The sequence below is a fragment of the Empidonax traillii genome, unplaced genomic scaffold (assembly GCF_003031625.1).
Source record: "Empidonax traillii isolate 1590-97213 ecotype Southwest subspecies unplaced genomic scaffold, ASM303162v1 scaffold205:size1172791, whole genome shotgun sequence".
Taxonomy (NCBI): domain Eukaryota; kingdom Metazoa; phylum Chordata; class Aves; order Passeriformes; family Tyrannidae; genus Empidonax; species Empidonax traillii.
Genome location: NW_020955398.1, coordinates 389,610 through 413,975, shown reverse-complemented (window position 1 = coordinate 413,975; position 24,366 = coordinate 389,610). Strand labels below are relative to the sequence as shown.

General features: G+C 38.9%; 1 protein-coding gene and 1 long non-coding RNA gene across 12 annotated transcripts in view; one reads left to right on the top strand and one right to left on the bottom strand.

Moving 5' to 3' along the window:
* MAPK10 (mitogen-activated protein kinase 10) overlaps positions 1-24,366 on the top strand; it is a 183,288-nt gene that overhangs the window by 82,695 nt on the left and 76,227 nt on the right. For 10 of the 11 annotated variants that reach the window (XM_027887234.1, XM_027887238.1, XM_027887233.1 and 7 more), the window contains 2 exons: positions 13,797-13,868; positions 23,354-23,523. In XM_027887234.1, the coding sequence (XP_027743035.1) occupies positions 13,803-13,868; positions 23,354-23,523 (236 nt within the window). In that variant the 5' untranslated portion in view covers positions 13,797-13,802. Of the gene's footprint in view, positions 1-13,796; positions 13,896-23,353; positions 23,524-24,366 lie in introns of all 11 variants that reach the window. The other variant, XM_027887240.1, reaches the window with a different exon arrangement.
* LOC114059150 overlaps positions 5,941-24,366 on the bottom strand; it is a 21,144-nt gene continuing 2,718 nt past the window's right edge. Inside the window, exons 2-3 of the long non-coding RNA XR_003571597.1 lie at positions 17,571-17,635; positions 5,941-5,953 (exon numbers count right to left, since the gene is read on the bottom strand). This is a non-coding gene — a long non-coding RNA (uncharacterized LOC114059150). The remainder of the gene's footprint in view (positions 5,954-17,570; positions 17,636-24,366) is intronic.

Sequence of the window (24,366 nt, the reverse complement as noted above, 5' to 3'; positions counted from 1 at the left end):
TGGCAGCAGCAGATATGCTTTCTTTAAATAGTTCACCTCTCATTGTTTTGTCAGACCCTGGAACTTTCACTGTATTCAGTGTATAAATAATTATCATTATTATTCCTTGTAGTAATGCATAGTTTTATTTCCCTTTATTTTTGGTGTAGCTGATAAATATAGTAAGCTTAAGTTTCTCGCAAATCATGTTAGACATGAAGTTGAGCATCAGTGAAAGTGTAGGTGCTACACTTCAGTTTTTATGTAGTTGGGGCTTGATTAATATAAGACCTTCATGGCTCAATCTGATGTAGCCCTTAAGGAAAAATGCCTATTTGAAGAACAGAAAACAAACATATATGGGATTATTAGAACATATCAGTGTCCATGTGCCTGCAGGCAACCAAAGAGGCTAAAGGGGAAAGCATTGTGCAGTTGTATTCACCAGCTTGTAGGCTTGTAGTTTGGTGAACTTTTACTCAGCATTAACTGTGGTTAGACTAGAGCAAGGAAATACCCACTTTTGCTGTGTTTGTGTGTCTAACTCTAAGGGAATCTTTCTTTAGCCATTCTGCACTAGCATGAGAGGTTCTAAACAACAGCAGCATAGGTGAATGGTTATGGCCCAGCAAGCAGACAAGCTGTTCTTTCCAGTCTTGCATCATGTTAGATTTAGTTACTGATCATCAGAAGCACAGGACCTTTTCTTATGCCATTATGATTTTTCTCTCTTATATTTAGAGTTTTAATCAACAGAAGCCAGAAAGTGTCAAAATATTTCCTGTGTTTTCTAAAACAATATGTAAATGCCATTTGATATGAACGATTTGCAGTGATTTTGCAATAAATCCTGTAGTATTCTAGCAGTATTTTTGTTATGGAAGTAATTAAAATTTACAAATGTTAAAGCTTAGAAGGGAGAACAGCTTTTCAGAAGGCAAGGAATCTGGATTTTAGTTGTTTGAGAAATAAGCTGGTTTGTAGCTGCAGAATTTACAGTGTAATCTGCTCACGGCCACAGACTTGCACTCCAGAACTAAGCCTCTTACATTTTTTAGAATAATAGTATTTTTAGTTGTGTGGCTACTCTACTAATATGTAAATACAAACCAAGTCAGGGATTGAGCATTGTAACTTTGTGAACAACTGAAGCAACTGTCCTTGTTTTGATTGGAGAGGTTGGATAATTGACTTCCCAAGGCCCCCTCCAATGTGGGTGATTATGTGATTCTGGTCTTGAACAACTATGAGTGCTAAATTAGCTGGCTCAGTTCAATAGCCAATTACATTGGTTTTTTTAAGGTTATCATAGATACAAATGTTTCAGTTGAGCAAGTTATTCCATAATCCTGAACAGCTTTTCATATCTCCACCATATGTACTTTGATACAGGAAAGATGAGCATTGGTAGAAAATAGCAAAATTTTTTTATCAAATAAGTAAAAACTTGGCTAAATATTATTTTGCTTACATAATTTGTTCCTTTTACATGACCAAACCCAAAATTTTTTCCCCTAAATTTAATTAAACTGTTATAGAAATTGTCGCTTACCATAGTGCCACAAAATGAAGGTATCCTGAAACAGGATCTATATGTGGATCTAAGTGCCTGGCCTTTCATACATTCCTCCTGAAGTTAGAGTTTTGCTTTCAGCCAGGATTTTCATTCTTATTGCATCCTTACGGGGTGATTAACATTCGTAGCAGACCAGCCTATTAAGAATGAGATCCAATAGCGTACAGTTCAATGTATTAGAAATTAATTCCACAGTATTAGAACTAATATAAAAAAAAATTATTATTTTTTTCTAAGTATTCTTTAAAATATATGTCTTTTTCAGCAGTCATAAAGTGCCAGGACCTGTGTTGAAGGCAAATGTAAATTTAAGTTAGTTTGGAGATTGTGCTGTGATTTGGGAGTGTATTAAAAATAGTTTTGATGTGATTCATTGTGTACCTTCAGGCAGTTTTCCCACTGGCATTTATCTGAGGAACAGCTTTCTATGGATTTTTTTTCTCTTTTTTTAATAGGGAAAACCAGATTTCCAAGAGGGAAGAATTTTTCATTCAGCTGTGCTGCGATGGTTACCTCAAGCTTTTGTCTTTTTCATTCCAATTAGCTTTTCTTCATTTTTGTCTGACAATAGTAATGACAGTCTTGCACTCTTACCACTGGGGGTTCATTCATTGTAAATTCAGAGCTGTTTCCAACATTGAAGTTTAATTTAATGCCTCTAGGAAGTGGCTATGTTTTATTTTCTCTTTGAATTTGCATCAGGAAGAGAAGATACTCATCTGCAAATGAAAAGATGGCATGAGAAATTATTACAAGATCATCATAAACTTTGACTCATTAATTTTCTGTAACATCTCACAGGAGAAGGTTCTTTTTCTGACAGTACCGGTTCATAAAAGTATTACCCGTATATGTGATATCTTGGACTGTTATAACTTGGACATTTAGACCAAGTATTGTTAAATATGGAGATCTAACTCATAATAACGGATTGAGGAATACACAAGAACCTGGTAGCAAGGCCAAGCTTAGGGCTCATTTGTTCCTGTCTTCTGCATGTGAGCTGCAATCAATAGGAAAATCTGTTCATTAGTCTCTTGTCTTTTCAGTTTGTTTGTTTGTTCTTTTTCCTTTCAAACATATTTCTGCCCAAAACCTTCTCAGTGCTATTCCTAAATTCTTTCTTCACCACTGTATTTTCTCTTCCAGCAGCTCAGTTTTAGAGCTACTTGCATGATTCTTGTGCATATTTACACTCATCCCTTTTCATCCTAGTGGGAAATGATCTGTTTCTGCTGGGATTTAACCATGATGATTACACTGTTCACAATATTTCTTTCCCTGGTTATTCCAAGAGTTATTAAAGTGAGAGAACAGACACAACAGAAAAGCAGTCTTCTACAGTAGAAACATTCCCTATGTCTACTATTAATCCACTTGCAAATTTTGGTTCATCTTTATTCTGTCAGGTCTTGGAGTTTCTTGCTAAGCAATGGGTCTCCTGTTGCAGTGCTGTAAATTAGATGTGAAAAAAATTTAAGTTCTATAAAAATTGCTGAAAAGCCTGAAGTTTTAGTCTTTGAAGATCAATTTGACAGGATTATTTGAACATATATATCCCAATCATAACTGACAGCAATTATATGAAACATGCGGGTAAATTGCAGGCCTTCTTTCTTGAGCATATTAAAGGTGACAAAGCCCATATTTGAAATTCTGTAGGAGTTTGGGGATCAGACATTACCCTTTTTTGCCAGTACACTTTGTCATAGTATGTGAATTTGGTCAGGTCTTCATTATTTCTTACATTCCTCTTTTTGTTTATACAGAGCAGAATAGTCAAATTTCAGTAAAGGAAAAATATAACTACACAGTGACAGCATTACTGAAAGCTTCAGAGAACTTTTAAGATACTGTGGTGAGAGTATATATTTTCAGATGAGGGATGGAGGAATTCCAGTACTGGAAATGCATGAAGTTATTGAAACACTTTTTCAAATCAGGATGTGTCAATAATTCCTAAAGATTAATCTTTGAACATTAGTGTTTTTTTAAGAAGGTTTTAAAGTGATAGATAAATTGATCAATTTCTTCCTCTCATGGAAATGGAACAGGATTTAAAAAAAAAAACAACCTTTAAATGATAGTGCTATTTCATTAATTTTTTTGCTCTGAATATTTATGTTTATGAATGAAATATAATGAGGCAGTAATAAAGACTTTACCTTTTGTAGCACAAGTATAGGGCTACATGCCTATGAAGATAGGGAGCACATTCACTGTACCCTTTGTGCACATGAGATGTACTTGGGTGGTAATATCAAATAAGTAGAAATGCTGGATTTGGCACTTGATATGAATATGTATATGTTGAGATTATCACAACTGATGGGACTGGGCATAGATTATAGCATATTATTGTAAGATGTCTGGGAATTCTATTAAAACCTTCCAGTTTACAGCCATGCTGTGCCATATTTAAATCTAGTGATGTTTTACATACAGCTAATTCTGCCTATTGTATCTTCAGTTGCCATTTGATTCCCGTTTAAATTTTAACTTGTACTTCTAATTTATTTTTTTTAATTCCTTGTGGGGTTATTTTTTAAATTAGGATTTGAAGCATTTGTTTCCATTTTATTTTGTTTTATGATGTGTAAATACCTCTCAGAGTATAGTCTCAGGAGCATGGGAGGTGGTGAGAACAGCACCAAGGCTAGCTTGGGATTTTCATTGTAGGTGCAGCAATGTAGTACCGGTTTAAATAGAGGTCAAACAACTGCTGTTGTTTTTTTCATGAAGAGAAAAATGCTGTTTGAGCCCTGGATTGGTACATTTGACATGGGTGGTTATCCTGTGAGGGGAAGTGAAGAGTCCTGCCTGTCTGCGCTGTGACGAAGAAAGCAGTATTGCAGCAAGGCAGCTGGCTCCCTCATCTCTCTGAATTAAAAAGTTATGTGGAACTTCCCTGAGGATCCACATTTGGCCTCTGAATTTTCACAAAAAGCATTAAATATGCTGTGACAGGCCGAGGGATTTGCCTCATGTTGTTGGGAATGAGGGATTTTCCCAGTGATTACGAGACAAAAGAATGAGAAACCATCATGAAACTACTTTCTGAAAAGAAATCCACAATCCAGGAGCCAATCGTGTGAATGATAATGTGACCTGGGTAGCAAAACAAGGTTCCCTAGGCCAAAAGATTGGTTGTCAAATTGCCCAGACATTCACTGGATACCAGCATCATATAGCATTGAGGACGAGGAAAGAATTCAAGGATGAGCAGAAAGATTTACTGCAAGAGGCTGTATTTGAGATCTACAGTTAATGTTAGTTTTCTAGCCTGTTTTGGCTACTCTCGTTTCATGGTTTCCTCTTTTCTCTGAGTAACAGTACTACTAGTGTTGATTTAATCCTTTCAGTCTTCAAAGAGCTGTTTGAATAATAATAAGATAATCCTACTGACCCCTGGAGAGACAGATAAACATTTTTAAAAATAAAAAGTTCTTGTCCAGAAAAGGCAGATTTGATAGCAGCACTGCAGGCAAAGTGCAAAGTCATGCCTAAAACTGGGGCATGTCTTTAGTCAATATTCTGAAGAACAGCTTTTTGTAAGGGAGGCATGCAGTGAAGAGGAGGATGACAAAGCAACTGGCTAGGTGAATCTGAGAAATCCAGTAAAATAACTGCCCAGAAGCTTTCGATCTTTTGAGCAGCAAAGGTATTTATTTGTCGATGTTGGGAACAAACGGGTTTGTCACCACAAAGCACTTGTTCGAAGGTATCAGTGCAAAACAGGGTAATTTATACAGTCTAACTTCTATGATTACAACATCTTACATACATGTTCATATGACTGCAACATCTAATCATACACATTGATAATAGGTGGAGTATAGGCAGAGCTTAGGCAGAGCTTGGGGTAGAGCTTTTCTTGACCCTCAATTCTGGGGGTAACATCTGCCTTTCTTCATCACTGAGGCTGGGGTCTCTGTAGTTTTCCTCAGTTTCACTTCTCTAACTTTCCATTGTTTTTGCCCCAATCACATAAGCTTGGAGAAAGCCTTGGCTTTAGGTCTGTTTCTCCTATTCAAGTGGAATTTCTCCTATTCAATTCCTTGGCTTACTTTGCCTTTATTTATGGCCTTCAGACCGCCTATATAATGTTTCTAGACTTCTTCTTAAGATTAGGTCCAAGGAATGGAACAGAAAAATATTTTTCTTTAGCAATTTAGGCAGAGCAGGTATGGAAGGGAGAGTTTTCTCAGAGCAAGATACTTCGGTTAACTCTCTTTAGGCCTTGCTTTCATTTCATAGGTAGAGGTCAAGCCTCCGTGGTATGTTCACAGTTCCAGGCAGCAGTTCCCTTGGAGGGTGTGCCACTGGACAGCTCAGAGAATTTTCAGGATTTTCTTTATCTTTCCTTCGTTTCTACTTTCCTCCTCCTAATTTTAGTGCCTCCCAGTTTTGTTTTGCCTGAAAGTAGACCATGTATTTGCTGCTGAGTCTTGTACGGTTTTACAGCTTCTGACACAGAGATGCCTTGATTGTGATGAAAATTTGAGATCCAGTTGTGGTGTTGGTGTTTCACAGACACATTTTCTCCCTGTGATGCTACTGCAATTGCTTCCCAGCTGGATGCCAGCCTGGGTTTTTAAAAGATGTTTTGTTGTACCAGCACTGTTCCTTTCTCCCAGCTCTTCCCACCCTGAGTGATTTCACTCAAGGTTGAAAAGATTAAGTGTCAAAAGTAGGGTAAAGAAATATTGGATGCTTATGCTCTCACCTAAGGCTTCGATCTCTAGTGAGTGACGCTATTTGTCTCAGTAGCTTCTTGTTTTATAACTGCTTTATGTTGTAACACAATTATTTTAGCATCAGGCCAGTTCTTTATTTATTTTACACTGACATTTCTTCAACGTTTCTAGTAATGTGGTGTCAGGTAGCACCAGAGGAGATATGATCGAAGGGGTTTATGCAGTTGAGTGTGAATGTATTTTCTGCGTGAAGGAATTAAAAGTTACATACATGTGTGATTACTTACAGGGTGCTGTGTAAACACTGTGTAAAACATGAACTCAAAGCTGTTTTGCCCTGGGTCTTACAGACCTCTGTACTGTGCTGTGTATTTTCCTTCCTGGTGTACAACTGGAGGAACTCAGCTCTGTAGTGATTCATTTGGTATATCTCAGGTACAGAGGAGTATGGGTATTGATCTAGGCCATTAAACCGTATCATGCTTCTACTATTTTATAAGCATGGACTGCAGACAAGGACAACATAATAAATTGTAAAATATATTCCAGTTCATAAAATTCACCAGTCTATTGCTCTGCCCAGGGTGACTATTAAGTTACAGTCACTCCTGTGGAAAGTGAGGATCTGTGTATGGCTAGTAATGCATATATAATACAAAATATGTCTTCTCAGTAGAGCCTCACAGCAAATGCAGTGAGAAACCAAAGTACCCCAGTTTTCTTCCCTTCCTTTCTTCAGTTACCGCTGTTAATTTCTTTCTTGAGTGTGTTATGTTATAACCATATATTGACCATATTGACATTTCAGTCATTGCTTATTCTAGCAATATAATGCATCATGCCATTGTATATATCTGCAGCATGACAGTGTATTATCTTCTGGCTTTCCAGAAATCACTGACAATATGACTAATGACAAAAGTTTTGGGGTGTTTTTGTTTTTAAAAAAAGATATTCTTTCTTTCTTATTATTCTAACATAAACTAATGAAAACCCTCTGTGGAGTGTGAGACTCTGGTAATGACTCACTGGGCAATGAGAGAGCAATCTCAGACACTGTAACATGATGCAGAAAAGGTCATGAACTTGTTTTCATAACAGGATTATTCATACGTTCATTCATTAAAAATTAAACTCATGTGGGACATGTGATGCACTGAAGTTGGCAAGTGCTGGCGAATACTTTCTTGCAGTTTCTTTAGTCCTGATCAGTTGGTGCAAGCTGAAGTCACTCCAAATTAAGCCTTGTCTTATTTAGTGCCATTTACACCTGAAGTGAATTAATTGTTCCTCTTGGAGACAAGTGCCCTAAGTAGCTGCATAGTGTTTCAGAATCATGGCTTTATCTTCATGGAGTGATGGTTGGATGGTTGCTTTGTTTTGATTTTTAAGTCTCTCTAATGAACTTATATTGAAAAGAAAAACATGACGTTATATATTACTTATTTCATCTTACCCAAGAGTTGCTTTTCTCTTTAATTTTACTGTTAAAAGTTTTCTGTTGTTTTGTTTGGTGTGTTCAGTTTGGGTGGGTTTTTTTGGAGTCATGCAGAAAAACTGATGTGCTCCAAAGTCATGTGACATAGATACCTATTTCAGCTAGATAGCATGACTGGGGGAGGGGGGAGGTTGTTTGTTTGTTTTGTTTTGTTCTGGTTTTCCATTGATGTCCATGCTAGAATGCAGCCAGGAAAGAATTGATTAGTCAGAGCTGAATGTGGTACTCTGGAATTAAGCTAAACCAACTGTAGTAGGGTACACGGGGAGGCCTGTCTAGCCTAGTGTACGGTCCCTTGGCCAGTATCAGATGCCTATGAAAGAATCTAAAAATGGGGTGAGCATATAGTGGCAGATTTTGACTCAGAGTTGTCTTGAGTCGGGGTGGATGCATGTCTAGGCTTTGTGAACAAAGATTTGAGAAGGGCTCTACCCACGCTTGCTACAAGCGTGCTGATGGCTAAAAAGGCCAATGCGAGATAGACAAGTCCAGTTGCAGGAGGCACAGCAGAAAGACTCCCCAGGTGACATCGACAAGACGCGATTCTTTCTGCATTGTCTTTTCTCCTCAAGAGTGATCCTGCATGTGTTCTCAAAGGAAGCAGCAGCGTTATAGATGGTGTGTCTCCAGGCCTCCCGATTGGAGGCCAGAGCAGACCAATGGTGGTGATCAATATGGTCAAGGCTGAGGGATTGTTTCAGGCAGTCCTTGTATCTCCTCTTCGGGGCTCCTCTCTTGCAGCAGCCAGTGGCAAGTGCCCCATAGAGCACGATCTTAGGGAGGCGATGGTCCTGCATCCTGGAGACGTGATCTGCCCAGCGCAGCTGAGTTCTCAGCAGCATGGCCTCAATGCTCGCCACTGATGCCTGTTCAAGGACAGACGTGTTGGTCACATAATCCGTCCAGTGGAGGTTTAGGATTGTACGGAGGCAGCGCTGATGGATGCGTTCTAAGAGATGCAAGTGGTGGCGGTAAATGACCCAGGATTCAGATTCATATAAAAGAGTAGACAGTACAATGGCTCTGTAAATGCAGATCTTTGTACTGTTCTTCAGGTGTTTGTTTTGCCACACTCTTTTATGGAGTTTACCAAAAGCTCTGTACACCTTTGCTAACCTGTTGTCTATTTCTGCATCAATCTTACTGTCCGAGGAGATGATGCTTCCCAGGTAATTAAATTGCTGGACTGATTTAAGCTCTGTTTCACCAGTGGTGATATGGGGATGGTGGAAGACTTCCTGAGGTGCAGGCTGATATAAAACTTCTGTTTTCTTCAAGCTGACTTCCAACCCAAAAAGCTCAGCAACCTTTGCAAAGCAGGATGTTAAATGCTGCAGAGCTACTCCTGTGTGGGCGATGAGGGCGGCATCATCAGCGTAAAGCAGCTCACGGACAAGATGATTTAAGGTCTTAGTGTGGGCCTTCAGTCGCCTTAGGTTGAAAAGGCTCCCATCAGTATGATATCGAATGTAGATACTGTTTTCTTCATCGAGGTCTGCTATGGCCCTTTGGAGCATCATACTGAAGAAGATTGTGAATAAAGTTGGTGCAAGAACGCAGCCTTGCTATATACCATTAGCTATTGGAAACGGCTCAGAAAGTACATCACCATATTCGACTTGACCATTCTGGTCCTCATGAAGTGAGATGATCATTTTGAGGAACTTGATGGGACATCCTAAATGTTCCAAAATCTGCCACAGGTCTTTTCTGCTCACAGTATCGAAACCTTGGTGAGATCAACAAAGGTAACATAGAGTCCTTTGTTCTGTTCCCGACACTTCTCTTGCAGTTGTCTGAGAACAAATACCATGTCTGTGGTACCTCTGTTGGCTCGGAAACCACATTGGCTTTCAGGTAGAAGTTCTTCTGCTATGGCAGGTATTATTAATCTGTTTAAAAGAATTCTTGCAAGGATTTTACCAGCAATTGAGAGCAGAGTAATACCTCAGTAACTTGAGCGGTCTGATTTATCTCCTTTCTTCTTGTACAATGTGACGATGACAGCATCACGAAGGTCTGAAGGCAGTTCACCTCGTTCCCAACAGCGCACGACAAATTCGTGAAATGTAGCATGGAGTGCTTGGCCAGGTGGGATTCCATCAACTCAGCTGCCTTGCCAATTTTCACCTGCTGTATTGCTTTAAGAATTTCTCCCATGGTGGGGGCAGTATCAAGTTCAGTTTTCACAGGTTGTTGAGAAATGTACTGCATTGCTGAGTCTTGAACTACACGGCTAGTACTGAAGAGAGTCTGAAAGTGTTCAGACCATTGATTCAAAATGGAAACTTCATCTGTGAGAAGTATTTGGCCATCTGCACTGAGTAAAGGGCTTTGAACCTGGTGTGTAGGACCGTAGGCTGTTGTCAGAGCCTTATAGAATCCCCTGTAGTCACTTGTATTTGCACATAATTGGATTTTTTCTGCTAGATTGGTCCACCACTTGTTCTGGATGAGACGAAGTTTCTGCATGTGAGTTGAAAGGCTACTTTTCTTATATGACAAGATGGTTGAGCAAGGTGGGCTTGGTGAGCAGTTCTCTTTTTACTCAACAATTCCTGGACCTCATGATTGTTTTCATCAAACCAGTCCTTGTTTTTCTTGAAGGAGAACCCCAAGGATTCTTCAGAGGACTGCAGAATGCTATTTTTAATAAACTGCCAAAGCACTTCGGGAGAGGGATCTGTGGGATGAACTTCAAGCCTGGATTGAAGATTTGCCTGGAAACCGTTTCTCACTGTAGCTGTTTGAAGACTGTTAACTTGAAGTCTCCTTCTTGGAATGCCACCCTTTTTAGGTTTGAACTTAAGGTGGAGGTTAAGTTTACAGCACACAAGGTGATGATCTGTTTGGCATTCTGCACTAGGCATCACGCGGGTGTGACGAACATTGTGGATATCTCTCTGTCGGACCAAGATATAATCAATGAGGTGCCAGTGCTTGGATCTAGGATGCATCCAGGTTGTCTTCAAACTATCTTTTTGCTGAAAGATAGTGTTGGTGATGGTAAGCTGCTGCTCTGCACAAAACTCTAGCAGAAGACGACCATTATCATTGCAGTTTCCAACACCATGCTTGCCTAGTACTCCTTCCCTAGTTCTTTCAGAGAAAGAACTTTCAGAGTTCTTTCCTATTCTGGCATTGAAATCACCAAGAATAATGATCTTATCATCTGCAGGAACCTTTTGGATAAGTCGGTGTAGGTCGGTGTAGAATTTATCTTTTTCAGCAGGGTCAGCTTGGAGGGTTGGGCCATATATACTGAGGAGAACAGCATGTTGCTTGTTGTGTAGTGGAAGGTGTAGGGAGATAATACGATCAGAATGACCAGTCAACAGATTTTCGAGTTTAGAGGCAATAGAGTTTTAATCATGAAGCCAACTCCTGAGAGATGCCTTTCAGTTCTGGGTTTACCTGACCAGTAGAGTGTATAACCGGCACCATGTTCTCTAAGGCTGCCTTCCTCATGAAGATGAACTTCACTGAGAGCAGCAATGTTGATATTGAGTTGTGACAGTTCGTGGGCAATTAGAGCAGAGTGACGCTCAGGACGTCCACTGTTCGCAGTATCAAGCATGCTTCTGATGTTCCAGCATGCAATTGTTAATTTGAATATGCCTTTGACTCTTAATCTTTGTTTGACCGCAACAGAAGATGCCCGTTGGCCGCGGTTAACCAACCAGGTGAAGAGTGGAGATGAGCTTTGGTTAGGCCACCTTTTCTAGGCCCCTCTCCGTGTGGAGCAAGCAGTGTTCTCCTTGAAAAAGGCTGCTTGGTCATTCAGGATGCTGCAGTGTGAGTCTGTTATCCCCAGGGTCAGACTCAGGTGACCAATGTCCTGAACCACCTGCATGCAGGGTTAGGACTGCAGCTTCCAGTGCATCTTATCACCTGCCGTTTTGTCCCTTACCTGTCGCTGCAGGACTTCACAAGTGTGGGTATAACCTTCGAGCCTGCACAGTGGATTTTTTAGGTGAGGCTCAACTTGCGCAGAACTGGTCCCACCCTTTACTCCTGAGGTTCATCTGCCAGGGCCTAGCAAGCTTGGACGGTGACAGTCAGGTCCTCAGGATGTACGTTTAATTAGAGTATCCTTCTCTTAGATGGATGGCCTTACAGGGCTAAGCAAGCTCCATCTGCCCGGGTTTGAAATTAGAGTTGTCCTTCTCCTAGGATGACCGCCAGAGGGCTAGTGAGCTCATCCTGCCCATGAATACATTTGACCCTTCAGTTTTGACCTGTCTGGCATGGGAGACCCTACTGGAGGCATATGCCACCATCAGCACAGTTCACAACCTCATAAGGGCATACTGAAATAGTTTGGACAAGCCCTTCTCTCCCTACTTTTCCTTCACAGCTTCCTACAGTTTAACCCAGGTATATTTCCTTGCCCTGAGCACCCCTCCAAGACGCTATAATTAAAACAAACAAACAAACAAACAAAAAACCAACAACAACAACTAAAACACACCACGTTCCACGGCAGAAGCCACAGGCGCAAGCCAAGTCCATCACATCCCACCACCACTGCGACAATGCCCAAAGAGGAGCAATCCCAGCATAATCCTGGGCAAGGGCAGGCACACATGTAAGAGGTCCCCGCATCCACCCAAGGCTTGGGCACCGTCCACAGCCCTGCCCAGTCCAAGCCCCCCAACGCCCAGAGAAACCCACTACCCACCTCAAACCTCACCCCTCCACCATACCACCACAAGCCCTCCCTCGCACTGCCCAAACAAGGCTGCCCTGCCTGCCCCCCAGGTCCATCTGACCTCCCCCCTGCTCTTGCCCAGCCTGACCCAACCCGGCTCAGGGATCTCCCCACCCTCTGAACCGGACCATCCACCCGCACCCCCCGATGGTCTGGGGAACCCCCAGGTCCATCCAGCCAACTCCTGGCTCCTGCCCGGCCCGACTCAGCACGGCCCAGTCCCACGGCCTGGCCCCACATGGCCACCGGCCATTCCCCAACCACTCCACCACTCCAATGTTGAAGCACAGCTCCTGATGGCTTCTCCACGAAGGTTGGCTGCACAGATCGGTGCGGCAGCATCTCCCATGCATGCAGTGTTGTGACGAGCCGTGGGAGCAGGAGCGAGTCCCCCACCACCCAGCTGCAGGACCACGCCGAGCGTGTGGCCACCCACCCGCCCGCCATCTTGGCCGCCTCTCAGGGGTGACATTTTTGAGGTTAATAGCTTTTAGCAGATTCCTTCTTATGTGAATTTGCCTAATCTTATTGGTATACTTATGCTGACTTCTGACTTCCAAAGCAACATGAGGCAGGGAGTTTCACAGTGATAAAGGGGCATATAAATATGTCTCTCCTGTTGGTGATTCTGTTTTTTGATAACCTAACTTGATGCCACAGATTTTTTTCATTAAAACAAATACCAGAGCCTGTTTTCATTTTTATGTGTGCCACTCATTGTGTGAATCTCCAGCATATTTCCACTCAGTTCTTTTACAGGCTAAAAAAAATTCCCGGTCTATGCAGTTGTTTCATGTGTGGAATCTGTTTGTGCTTTGAACCCTTTTTACTGCCTTTTACTGTAGCTTTTTTTAGTTGTATAATCTTTAGATGAGAACCAGAACTACATTCATAAAGTGGTTGTGCCATGGATTTTTTACAGTGATGTAATTAGTCTTTCCTTTTCTATAACTTTCCTAATATTTCTCAACTTAGGACTGGTTCCTTCCTCCCCATAACAATAACTGTCTCCATTCCCACATTGTTTAAACATTATTAACCTGATTTTAAATTTTGTTGATGCAGGAATATACCGGTGACATGATAAACTTTGAGGTAATGGCATCAGTTACTGTAAAATTTTGCAGATGTAACCAAGTAATATTCGAGGCCATAACCTTGGTGAGCATCAGAAAGAATTTAAAACCTGTTTACAAGTTCTGCGTTCCAACATTTCTCTTGTCCACAAGCTGGGTAGCAACTCAGGTTGGTTTTAGAATCCAAATGTAGCTAGACCTGCACTGTACTTGCACATCAGCAGACAAGATTTCTATGTCTACTTTTCTTTAATTGCAGGTATTTATGAGCCGCCATTTCTTGTATTATTGTGGTGAACCTACTCTGGATGTGAAGATTGCCTTTTGTCAGGTGTGTGTTCCTTACAGGTAAAACAAGGTACAGTATATACTTGTACTTCATTTTTGCCATTCATACTATAATAAAATTAAAAATAGAAATTAATTTCAGCGACTTTCTGCGAGTAACTGGTTATAAAAAAGGGAATAAATACAAAAAATACAAAAATGCATCACGAAAATTACTTTTCTATTTACTTGATTAATGTTAATGTAATTTTTTTAGTGAAAAATAACGGCGCAGTTTGCAAACAAAAAATGCAAATCAAAACTATTTTATCTTAGCCTCTGGTTTTTTTTTTAGACAGAGGCTTTTACATTGTAATCTGTGACTGTAATTTACTGTCCCTTAGTTTACATTTACTGGAAGGGGAGGGAGGTTAATTAAAATTGTGGTGTTTGTCTTGTCTCCCATTGAACTCTATGTGCTGTGCAGGTTCCAGAGTGGTGAGACTTCACAATAGCCAATTCTGTATTTCTACATTACCCTTGAAATTGCTTGGTCACAATGCATGGTAGTCTACAAGGCTGAGACTAAACTGGTAATGCAAAGAGAAAAGCTTATTGATTTGTTCAGTTTTTTAATCTCTTTGTTAAGTTAGTGAGCATATATGTACGTTTATGCGTATTCTTTTGCTCGTGAATGAAAGATGACCTTTTTTGCTCACTTCTATACAGTCCTTTGTGCTGAATTCTGTCTCTTCATAGTTTAGTTAGTTTGTTTGTTGGTTTGGTTTGGTTTCTTTTTGGCGGGGGGAGGGGTTTGGGTTTTTTTTTGTGAGATGGAACACTGATGGAACATCAGTAATCTAACAAACTGGGGGGACATTAGGAACATTCTTCACTTTTTGAGGGCGAGAATGTAGCTGCATTCTTAGAAATTACTTTATGATGAACACTATTTTTTCAATTTTATATTACATTTGGGGTTCAAGTAAGTTCAGGTAAGTTTAATAAGAAACGTCTATTATGTGTATGTAAGCATTTAACACAAAATGGTGACAGGTGTTGGAAGGCTTGCTTTGTGTTTTTTAACTCTGAAGTGCTAAATACTTGTTCTTCTGAGAAGGTTGGCTCTGGGCTAAGTTACCATTAGCTCTGGGATGAATCTTGGCTACTTAGTTTGATAATCTGTATAACTGTCTTCTCTTTATTATCTTCTTTACTTTGTTCTGTATGTTCAACTGGCTTAATTCTTCCACAGTTTTTGAGAGAAGGGATTTTGCTAAACATAGTGGTTTTGTAATGTTTTGACAGTTTGGTTCCAAAAAAAAAAAAAAGTGCAAAACCTGTAAATCAGGTTTTCTTCTCATATTATATGAGAAAGATGTTATTGATGAAAAAGTTACTTTCACTATGCAGATAAGAGTTTTTTGCACAGCTCTGCTGCTGACTTTCCTCTCCATTTTAATTGAACCAAAACAAAGCTGTACAGAAACATTTCTATGTTTCTATGTTCATGCAGTGAGGCAATGTACTCTAAATCACTTCCTTTTACATACAGTTCTCATTCAGTCTTGGCATCAGTCAATCTGTGCCTATGTGTAGCCAATCCTTTCTGCCATTGCACTCCAGGTTCTTGAGGTACTGAAGACATTCCTTTTCTGTTACTATAACTTGATAAAAGGTGTTCAGAGGCACATAGAGAACCACATCTATTCAATGTTTTTGTTAAAATATATATGATGAAATCAAACAGCATTTTGGATACATTTTTATCACTGAATGAAATTGATTCATTTTTAATGGTTGCAGCAGGTGCCCAGAGAGGAGTCATCCAATAAACACACACAAAGAGATACTATCCTGATATTGTAGGAAACAGGATTCTATTCTTCAAGCACTTATCACACAAATAGCTTTTCAAGGTCTTCAGATCTTCACATTGATTCGCTTGCAGACAAAAGCTGGTTTAAGCTTCATGTTAATTTATTCTCTCCATAAAGATAGGATCCAAATAGAAGTTAGCATTATATACAAAAACAGTCTCTAAATTAAGTGTTTTGTTGCATTAAGACTTTAGCTGTCATGGGTGCTGTTCATTTGTATTGCATAGGGTGGGATCGGGGTTATTTCCCTGCCCTGGTAATACTTCATCCAAATATCCAGATCTTTACTTAGAGACTATGGATAGTCTCCAGGTAGTAATATTGTTTATTCCATTCTTTTTAATGCTAATATGGAAATCAAATGCCCTGTGGTTTACTAATAATGCTTCTGCTTTGAGTATAAAGCTCATTTGTACCTTTATGAAACTTCCATCTGCTAAATCAGTAAATTGATAGGATTCTGTTAACAAAAGATGATGGTGTCACAGCAGAATGATGGTAATCAGCAACAGGTAGATATTGCCACTCATACCTTGAGGTGTCTTAAACTGACAACTATCCCAACAGTATCTAGACAGGAGAGCACAATACTGTAGCTTTGAGTGAACATATGGCTTGTGTTGATTACATACAAGTCCTGCTTCCATTTCAAATTTGCTCGTTGCTGCAGACTTTCTACAAACCTTACGACTTGTGCTGAAGTGTAGTAGTGAAGTACAGTATTGAGGAGAACTCCAATTATTTTTAGTACTGGGAATGTATTTTTCTTGTAACATATATTTGTGGCAGTTTCTCTCTCATGGCCTAAAAGGCATAGCTTTATGGGCTGTGAAGGAAAGTGGCATATGCATAATTATAGGTTCCTTCTCTTGACATGCCACTGAGCATACTAGTTTTGTATGATAAAATGCTAATTCAGCAGGAACAGAATTTTAAGAATTTTCAACTTAAGGAAAAGGGAAAACCCTTACTGAGAAATACCCAATACCGTAAATAGAGTAAATATATACTTCCTCACCCCTTCACCTCGTTTCCCATATAAAAATACCGAAATAGAATTACTGGACAATGCAAGCCATTTCATATTTGGAAACAACCATCTTTTTTAAGGCTGAGGAAAAGGATATCTGCTTTCCTATCATAACAGAAAGGTAGAGCAAGAAGGCCTATAGAATTTCATTATACTTCTGTAAGGCCGATATCAGCAACAAGTTTTATCCGTAGGACCCTACACACTGTTATTGAAGCACAATGGAATACAGAGTAGTATACTGTAAGTAGAATAGGGCATTTAATTTTAATACTAATTTTAATAATAGCTAACTATGCCTAAAGGATACTGACTGCTTTGTTCTTATTTTCTTCCATTTAGTCTTTCAGTATCTTTTTTTAATCAATATCAAGACAAGTATAGCCTGTCAGAATTTTCAAGTTTCCTAAATTTGTAGCTTTATTTTATTTGTAATACAATTCTGTGGTTTGGTTCTTTTTTTAACTTGGACCAGTAGTACTGAATTTTCTTTTCTTTAAAAAACATGTCTTTATTATTACAGTTTGTATATCAGAGAATTTCCATATTGCTACAGTTAGTCTTTTAATTTAAACATTTAATTTAAAAATCTAATTTAAAAATTAATCTTTTTTTTAATGCAAAAGTGGGATGTGGAATTACTGGGATTAGCTATTGAGGAACTCAACCATACACATTAAGAAGAAAATTAAAGTGAATCGTAAGTGTAAATTCACATGCTATTTCTTTGGTTACACATCATCACTAGTCTTTATCACTCAATTTAAACAAATGATGTGATAAAATAGAGTGAGCAAAGCAAATGTATAAAGATCAGTGACTAATCAGTTGAGCTTGAGTTGTTTGCAGGGCTCACCTGGCTACTTGAAGGCAAGCTTCATAAAGGAATGTAGATTGTGTCTGGGGTCTAGGGCATGGCTGCTGGAGAGAGATTAAAAGAAGGCAGAGAATCAATGTTTAAATCCCGCTCAAAGCACACTAAAATGAGGAAGACTACTGATTAATGCAATCCTTACAGGATGAGAATGGGGGGAAAGAATGGAGAACTGTAGTGTGATATGGCTGGTAAGATCAAAACCTGTAATATTACATCCAAACACATAGAGAGGATGAAAAACTACTTTCTGTAGGAGATTTGATCTCTATCTGTGGACTTTTGAGTAGAATAAGTGAGAAGTCTGTCTTTATGGTGAGATAGATAGATATAATTTCTGCCATAAATGTGACATATCCAGAATACATGATTAAAAATACTTTAGCAGGTCTTTCTGTGCAAAGATACTTGGTATTTCCCAAGTGGTATTTTCTGTGGCCATCCAAATTGACACAGCATAACCTTTGAACATTAAATCCAAAGCAGAGGGCTCAGTAAATGCATGTTTATCCCAGAATTCTGGCACTTGAATCTTGTGAGAAAATTGCAGCTGTGCAAGTGGGAGGATAGCGATTAAATTAAAAGCATTGTTGCCTTAGCCAATACACACAGGTGAGCAGGTCTTGCCTCTGTGTAAGTTTTTGAAGCTGGCAAGAATACTGAGGGTTTTATCATCCTTGTGAATTTTAATTTGTATAATCTGAGCATCCGACTTTTAAGGTCAAATTGTAGCTTTAAGATGTTATTGTTTTGGATCCTGAGGAAATCAGAGGCAGCATCCACCTCTGAAATGTGCTCTTGCCTATACTATACCGATCTCTTTGCCTGAGATGAGGTGGAGATGTGAGGGCCACTGGTGAGCTGTCGGGATTACTGGCTCAGAACATCCTCTCTATCACATCCTGCTGGTCTTTGGACACTGTGCCAACTGCAAATTAGGAGGCAGCCTTCCATCTAATTCTTTTCCTCACCTGCAATTACAGATGTGGAGTCATTTAGCTGGTTTCAGTAGCCTTGCATCCTAGCACCCTAGAAAGGGTGTCCCTGTAGGTACTCCTGGGGGCAGACAGGGAAGGATGACAACATGGAGGTCAAGTTTCCCCTCCACTGATGCCTATTAACAGGTTCTGTGACAGCACTCATTGTCTTGGAGATGCAAAGGAGAGAAATTTGTCCTAAACCGCCATTAGTGTGATTTGTATCTCTAAAAGAGAAAATGGATGAGATACTGAACTCTAAGAAATTGTGATAGTTTAGGCTCATCAATAATTGAAAGAATGGTGTTCAGAAAGGTCTGTCTATGAAATATAATAAATATGTTTATTTTGTAGGATAGAAATGGACAAATAAAATAGGATATCAGGAAGCAATTCACATCGTAATATAGAAGATAACATCCTTTTCTTTCTGTTGTGCTTTTTAGCTTTTTTGCTGCCTGTGCTCTGAAAGAAAAAATTGAAATAATACAATTTCTAACTGTGTGAGGCAGTAACTTGTTTAAGTTTACTGAATTTTTAAATAATTGTTCTTTGAAAGAAAAATATTTATGCTCACTAAGCATTTAATAATTGTGAGAGTATCTTTCTCCCTTCACCTCGAATGTTTGAGTCCCGACAGTTTATTTTCTTTCCTTCTCAATTGGCTGAATATTAAGCAAACATCATTGCTGATGTGTTTAAATGAGCCAACAAGGATAGTTGTTTTCAGGGCTGAAAAACTTTCACTTCACTTTCCCTTAACTTTCTCAGGATGGAGGAAAGAGAATGACATTGGGAAGTGGGTGTAGGAGTGTGTGTTAGAAGTTTTCAGTTTTGTCTAAAAAACAAAAATAATGGTGCTTACATTTTTGTACATGTGAAATGAAAGTTAAGTTCCTATCAGCGTTGAAGCAATGTAATTCCATTGTCTAAATAGTTATGGAAACCAAGAACAAATGGCACCCCAATGCTTACTTTGCCTCTGAAACAATCTTTCACATTTTGCAAAGGACTGCAAAACTATGATGTGTTTTGTTCAAAGTGAAAAGAATGGAGAAATTTGCTTTTGTTTCACATCTGCAATGTTTGCTATTACTTTGGGGCCCCAATATTGTACCTTACACAAGTTGATTTGAAGTTCACCTGAAAATTTGACTCGATGGAATTTGCTTTGCTGTATGAAACCTATACATCTTTTCTGTGATATCCTGAGAAGTGAACCTGATTGTTATGTGTTACTATAAACTTCCTTCCCCCATCTAATTCTGAATGAAGTGCTAGTTCCTAGTTTCTTAAGTTGTCAGTATCATTCTCATTTGAGAGAAGTTTTTGGTTTAGGTATTTATACAGAAGGGAAATTCCTAGCCCTGGGTTCCTTTCTGATGCCAGATAATCAAATCTTTAACTGAAGCTGCCAGTACGGAACTTGTAAGCATTTATCCAGTAAAACCTGAATCTGAAATAGCTTAGTGGTGTAGATGGTGGGCAGGGAGAGGAGGGAAGGAGATATTTTTTCTATAGCAACACCAAGGCTTCTCGAAGGGGTTTGAGAGACCACTGAAAACGTAACAGAACAAGACAAAAATGTAGTGTTCAGGTTTCTTTAAGGTGAGTTATGTAGATTTGAAGAAGCTTTTCATCAAGGTTTGAAACTAAAACTAACATTGATGTGCTTTATAAAGAGTATGAATTTCCTTGCTAATGGGAAAAGGTTTTTTACCTTAATTTTAGAATAAAACAAAACTGCTCTTTCCTTGTCCTCATTAGGAAGTGACTGTTGTATCAGCTTGGAGATGGTTCGTAATTATGTGTCATTTTGGTTTGGGGATCTGATCAGATGTGATTAATTCAATAATGCTGTTAATTTATTGATTTAGGAATTTAAGTTAGGATCATGACAAGGATACTTATTCATATCCTTGTTCTTATGAATGTAAGCAGTACATTGGGCTGTAGCAGTAAGCTTATTGTGTCTTCATTTCGCTTATTTAAGCTAAAAATCAGAAAATGTGGGGGGGTTGTAGTTTTTTAGGAGTGTGCGTTTTAAAGTGAGGAGGCAACTTAGTGAACTTAGCCTGTTCACAAAACTGAAGTGTTTGTCACTCAGAGGAGGCATTCTGCTTGGAGTTAACTTCAAACTGAATCGGAAGTTATGCTCGGTGTTTATGTTTTGTTTTCTGTCAAAGACCTTATGGTGCACAGATTCTTAAGGACACAGAAAAATATTAATCCAAAAAGAAAAAAAAGATTCCATGAAAAATAAAACAGTCTTTACCTTTTCTGCTCACACACCATTAAGAGCAAATTGTTATAGGAATGGTCTGTGTTACATAGAGGAGAGCTGTTCATCAGGATATTTGTGTGTTCTTACCAGTTGTGGTTTTCTGTGTCCCATGGCTTTAGTTGCTGTTGACTGAAGCAATTATATTTGCTAATTATCCATATAACTGAGGTACTACAAAGTGGTGGGTTTGAGCTGTTTTAATTGATTAAGATTTAAAATAAGCACCTGCTGAAACTGCTGTAGTTCAGAAATCCCACTATGGGCAGCATGAGGTTCTTGAGGCCAGTACTTCACACAGTTGGACTAACTTAAAAACAAGAAATTTTGATGTGCACACAATTCTAAATGGAGAGGGATAAAATATCTCTTCCAATGTAGCTCCCTACTACACAACAAGCTGTCAGGTAGCTTGGGAGTGAGGATACAAACAAGTTGTGGCAGGCCTGGCTCACCCAAGCCTTAACACAGTTATCAAATGTGTTTTAAAAAGTCTCTGTGTCTGTACTTCCATAGGAGCTGGCTATGAGTCAGGCTCACTAAGGAATGCAGTTTTTATGCTGACACTTTTTATATAAACATTGGTTTCAGAGTAATGGGTGTTAATGCTAAATATCTCATGCATTGTTCTGATAATGACATCAGAAAAAAAACATGCTCCGAATGTGTGTGTCTAGCCAGAGGGAGCTGTGAAATTCCTGTCTGTCAGAAGCATATTATTAAAAAAAAAACCTCTCAATTCCAGGTATGAATATCTGGGCTAGCCAAATTTATGCATCTCTCTTCACCTAATAGGAGAAATTTTAAGACTATGACTACACAGTGTGAATCAGATGCAGTCTGTTTGTCTTGCAATGAGAAAAATTCAAACCTCTCATGGAGTCATTTCACTGTCTGTAAGCTTCGATGTGCCACTGTGTCAGTATCCATAAATCTCTCCCTTTCTGTGTTAGGGCAGGGCTTCCCTCCTCCTTCCCCCTGCCACATATGAATAAAAAGTATATGTAAAATTTCTAATTGGTCTTCTGAAATCAGATTTTGTGTTTGAATGAAGAGCTACATTTATTAAAATGTTTTAAAGTCTCTAAATTAATTGATTGGGATGAAGACTGCTGTCCAGTGACAATGGGCCTTCCAGTGTGATAATGGACAGAAAAATATTATTAATTATCCTAAGGCAAACCCGACAATCCAAGTTCTCAGCAAGGTCAGTTACCTGTTTTTAATGACCAGCTTTGTGGAACACTGCAATGATGTTCTGTTTAATTGAAGGAGTAATACAATCCAAATCAACTTCACTTTTTTCCTGGCTCCATCAAAATTCAACTTAGCAATCCATAGACAGGTAACAAGGCAGATTATTCAGATTTTTGCAGGAAAAGAAAGAAATTTATAATAGAGCAATTAAGAAAATTTAAAAGCTATGTTTGAAAATAAATGCACAGATAGAGGTACATTTTTGCTTTTCCCTATGGAAGGCATTTGGGAAAGTCTTGACTTCCATGACTGAATTGTCAACTATTTGAGGAAAAGTGTGTTGTAATACATTGAACTTTTGCATTCTGTGCTCAGCATCATAGTATAGAATCCTATGTTAAAAGCATCTAAGTCTGATTTTTATCTCAAATTCCTGTGTTCTTTGCTCCATAGTCCTAAGGGAACTGAGCTCAGCAGTAGTAATAAAACGGTTATAATGGAATTATGCAAATTTAGGAGAGTTTTAAAAATTTTGTTAAAATTCGTAATTTTTAATTTTACAATTTTGAGAAGCACTGCTCTGCAGTGCAATAATAAACTTGGTTTTGTGTCACAAAAATTAGTGTTTGGTTAGTACTAATGCATTTATTACATCATAAGAGCAACTCTCCTATCCTTAACAATCTAGAACTTTGGAAGAACTCCAGACCTTCTAAATGTTCTCTGAGCCATGTTGGGTCACGGTTAGACTCATAAACTGCTCTGTTTCTTTTGCAACTCCTGTTGAAAGGTTCTCAAGGCCTTTCTTTTGCACAGGGAAAGTTTTAGCACTTGTGAATACACTTATTTGCTCTGTCTAACCAACGATGGAGAGCCTAATTCCTGTGTCTCTTGATCCACTTTTACATTGGTGTAAGTCATCTTATTTTAAAATGAGGTATTTTTTGCAATACAAATGAGAATGCAGAATCTGCATGAACTCGTAAGCCACTAGTCATAAAGCAGCAGTAATGGCAAGCAGAGACCTTTAGTCGGCAGGTACAATGTCACAAACATCAGCTGGAGAATTCACTAGTTTTCTTTAATCAGTGGCTTTTTACGATGACTTCCTGCATGAAAGAAGGTTTGATACAGTCTTTGAGAGCATTCAAGGATTCATGTAGATCTATGTAAATGAGCCTAAAATGACCAGAACAGATATTGAAAAATTAGGCTGGCAGTGTTTTATCAGTATTCTTATGTTTTACCAACCTTGGTTTCTCTGGGTTTTTTTTCCACTCCCTCTCCCCTTCCCTTTTTCTGTACAACAGGGATTTGGGAAACAAGTGGATGTGTCATATATTGCCAAACATTACAACATGAGCAAAAGCAAAGTTGACAACCAGTTCTACAGTGTGGAAGTAGGTGACTCGACCTTCACAGTTCTCAAACGTTACCAGAACTTGAAACCCATTGGCTCTGGGGCTCAGGGAATAGTTTGGTAAGTATCAGCAGTTTCCCTTATGCTTTTAAATAGATTTGTGTTTGCATTTCTTTACAGTTTGTTGTGTCTAAAATTGCAAAAATAACAGTCAGACAACACATCTGGAGGCTGAAGGAGCCCACTCATTTGCTAATAAATTCTCCAGCTGGTGAGAATGGTAGCACTAGGTTTGTTTCTCCACATCGCAAAATGTAACTAGCAAGAGAGCAGGAGATCTCATCATAATTGACAACTGTGGCACTATTTCCAGAGGCAGTGCAGATAATAATGCCAGGTAAACCTAGTAATTTTAGTTTTTCTACAGTAAAAATGACTGAGAGCAATATAGAAACTTGTCACATCCCGTAGCATTCTCAAGTATTCAGAGTGGAAGCTTTTTGAATTGAGGTAACTGCTAAGGTTTCCTTTATTTCTTAAAAGTGATTTTTCAGTGATACGAATAATGGGAACAAAAGACACAAATTCAATAGCTCTCCTAAATAATGCAAAAGGCTTATGGAATTTGAAATTAGTATGTTCAAAAGTTGTTATATCCTGGTTGGTTATTATATCTTTATTTTTAGACAGGGCTTTTAAACTTCTGTGGCTTGTGTTTAAATGTCTTTGTGCAGGTATTTGTTAGCTGTTTAATTATGAGGCATTAGGGTAACTAAAACAATCTATCTATAACTTCGTCAGAGATGAAGTCTTAATTCCGTCTGTCATCTCCATCACTGCTCTTTTCTGGCTTTGATATACCATGTGTTACCTTACAGGTGGAGGCAGTGGTAAAGCAATAGGTATCTTTAAACTAGTGGCAAATGGACTTCCATGGATCATTGGCATTGGCACTGTAATTGG